This window comes from Vitis riparia, chromosome 4 (genome assembly GCF_004353265.1).
Source record: "Vitis riparia cultivar Riparia Gloire de Montpellier isolate 1030 chromosome 4, EGFV_Vit.rip_1.0, whole genome shotgun sequence".
NCBI classification, from domain to species: domain Eukaryota; kingdom Viridiplantae; phylum Streptophyta; class Magnoliopsida; order Vitales; family Vitaceae; genus Vitis; species Vitis riparia.
This window is the reverse complement of record NC_048434.1, coordinates 8,908,460-8,910,052: the sequence shown is the minus strand read 5'-3', so window position 1 is coordinate 8,910,052 and position 1,593 is coordinate 8,908,460. Positions and strand designations below refer to the sequence as shown.

The 1,593-nt window shown below is 39.7% G+C and overlaps 1 protein-coding gene across 1 annotated transcript; it reads right to left on the bottom strand.

Moving 5' to 3' along the window:
- Positions 1-387: 387 nt before the first annotated feature.
- Positions 388-1,393, bottom strand: LOC117913214 (glutamate receptor 2.8-like). Its single transcript, XM_034828178.1, has 2 exons — positions 930-1,393; positions 388-864 (listed from the first exon to the last, which is right to left on the bottom strand). Exons 1-2 carry the CDS (start codon positions 1,227-1,229, stop codon positions 388-390), a joined length of 777 nt encoding a protein of 258 aa, XP_034684069.1. The 5' UTR covers positions 1,230-1,393.
- Between the last annotated feature and the right edge of the window lie 200 nt (positions 1,394-1,593).

The following is a 1,593-nucleotide window of genomic DNA, read 5'->3' as shown; positions in this document are numbered from 1 at the left end:
CTAAGGCAATGATCAATGTGGGAAGGTTGAGTTTGATTTTCATTTCAAAAAGCCAAAAAAAAAAAAAAAAGCATGCGCAAGTAATGGCTTGAGTAATGGGTCTTCCGTGTCCTGTCAAAATTGTAGGAACCGTTGACTGATAGATTTTAAAACAATGTTTTGCGTCATATCTGCGATGGTTTGAAAACTGGACCTCCCTGTCCTAGTCCTGCCCTGAACCGGAAGGTACATTCAGTCCCACTTCGAGTATCCTTTTCAATCCGATCTTGGGATTAAACTGATCCGGCAAGCTTTCGGAAAGTTCATTACAACAAATTTCTCAATTTTCCGTAACGCTTAGTTATTCAATCAGTTATTCAATTACAGGCGGTCTTGTTTGCTCGTGATTTAAATTAGCAAGCTCATATTCAAACAATATGTGAGGAGACATCGGCCGATTTGGACAGACTGGATCACCGTGTCCAGAAGAAGGTGTTCCTTGTTCTCCAAAGAAGGTGTTCCTTGATCACTTTTTCTAAAGGTATGGGACCTGAGATCTTTGTCATCAAAGCGTGTAGCCATGGCTTTAATTTTTCTCCATATGGAAGATGGGGGATTCAAGTTTATTAAGGCGTCTCTATTTTCATAAAGGAATGTGGTGATGCATGCGACGAGAGCTACAAATGAAGCGACTCCATCAATGAGGAATAGGCCCCAAAAGCTATTAAGGCCGATACTGTTTGAAGAAACTGAGCTGGTGAGCTCTGGACAACTGGTTGTTTGCCCAAACCATGCCTTCTCAAATTCTAACAATTTAGTTCCCTCGGTCACGCTTAAAACTTTCCTTGAAACATCCGCTACAAGGGGTGAACCCTTTGGAAAGACCTGAAATGATCAAAAATCAGAAACCACAGCATGAAAATTTGTACACTTTAAGAGGGAACACTTACAAATCCAAACCCATCAAACTTGTATGTTGGTCCAACTGCAGTGTATTTGGAGCAATATTTTGCAAGGAAAATCTTCATGTAAGGGATTTCATCAAATGCAGCAGTAATTCCACCTTTTGAAAATAATTCATCCAGTTCTTCTGGTGACTCATACTTTACAAGATTGGACTCATCAAATTTCATCGACTTGATCAAGAATTCATAAACGAAAGAGCCATATTGGTAACCTACACGCTTCCCCTTCTTTATGAGCTCATTTATATCAGTGATAGTTGGGTTGAGCTGTTGAACTGTTAACATTGAAGTCAAGCTGGCTGTGTAACTTTGAGTAAGAATCAGCACCACAAATAACCATATGATCACCACGATCCGAGCCAAGTTGCTGACAATTCTCTCCTCTGTTAACGTAATTTAAGAATGAAAAAGAAATTCCAATCCAGAAAAGCAATATAAAGGCAAATATATAGTTTCTGAAACCACGATCGTCTTACAATTCCATTCTCTGTTGTCCAAAATCCAACCCCTCTTTCCCCTTCACCGATCACATTAACTATCTGGAAAGCTGATGTGTGTAGTTGCCCATCTATAATTTTAAAATCTCCGGTAAGGCCTCTGAATCGAGTACCTAATAGTGAATGGAGAATATTTGGGCCAACTGGGGAAA

Coding starts and splice junctions, on each gene's coding strand:
- LOC117913214 (XM_034828178.1), bottom strand. CDS start 1,229: ATGTTAACAGTTCAACAGCTCAACCCAACTATCACTGATATAAATGAG. Junction 865..929: donor AGTTTGATGGGTTTGGATTT/GTAAGTGTTCCC, acceptor TGATCATTTCAG/GTCTTTCCAAAGGGTTCACC.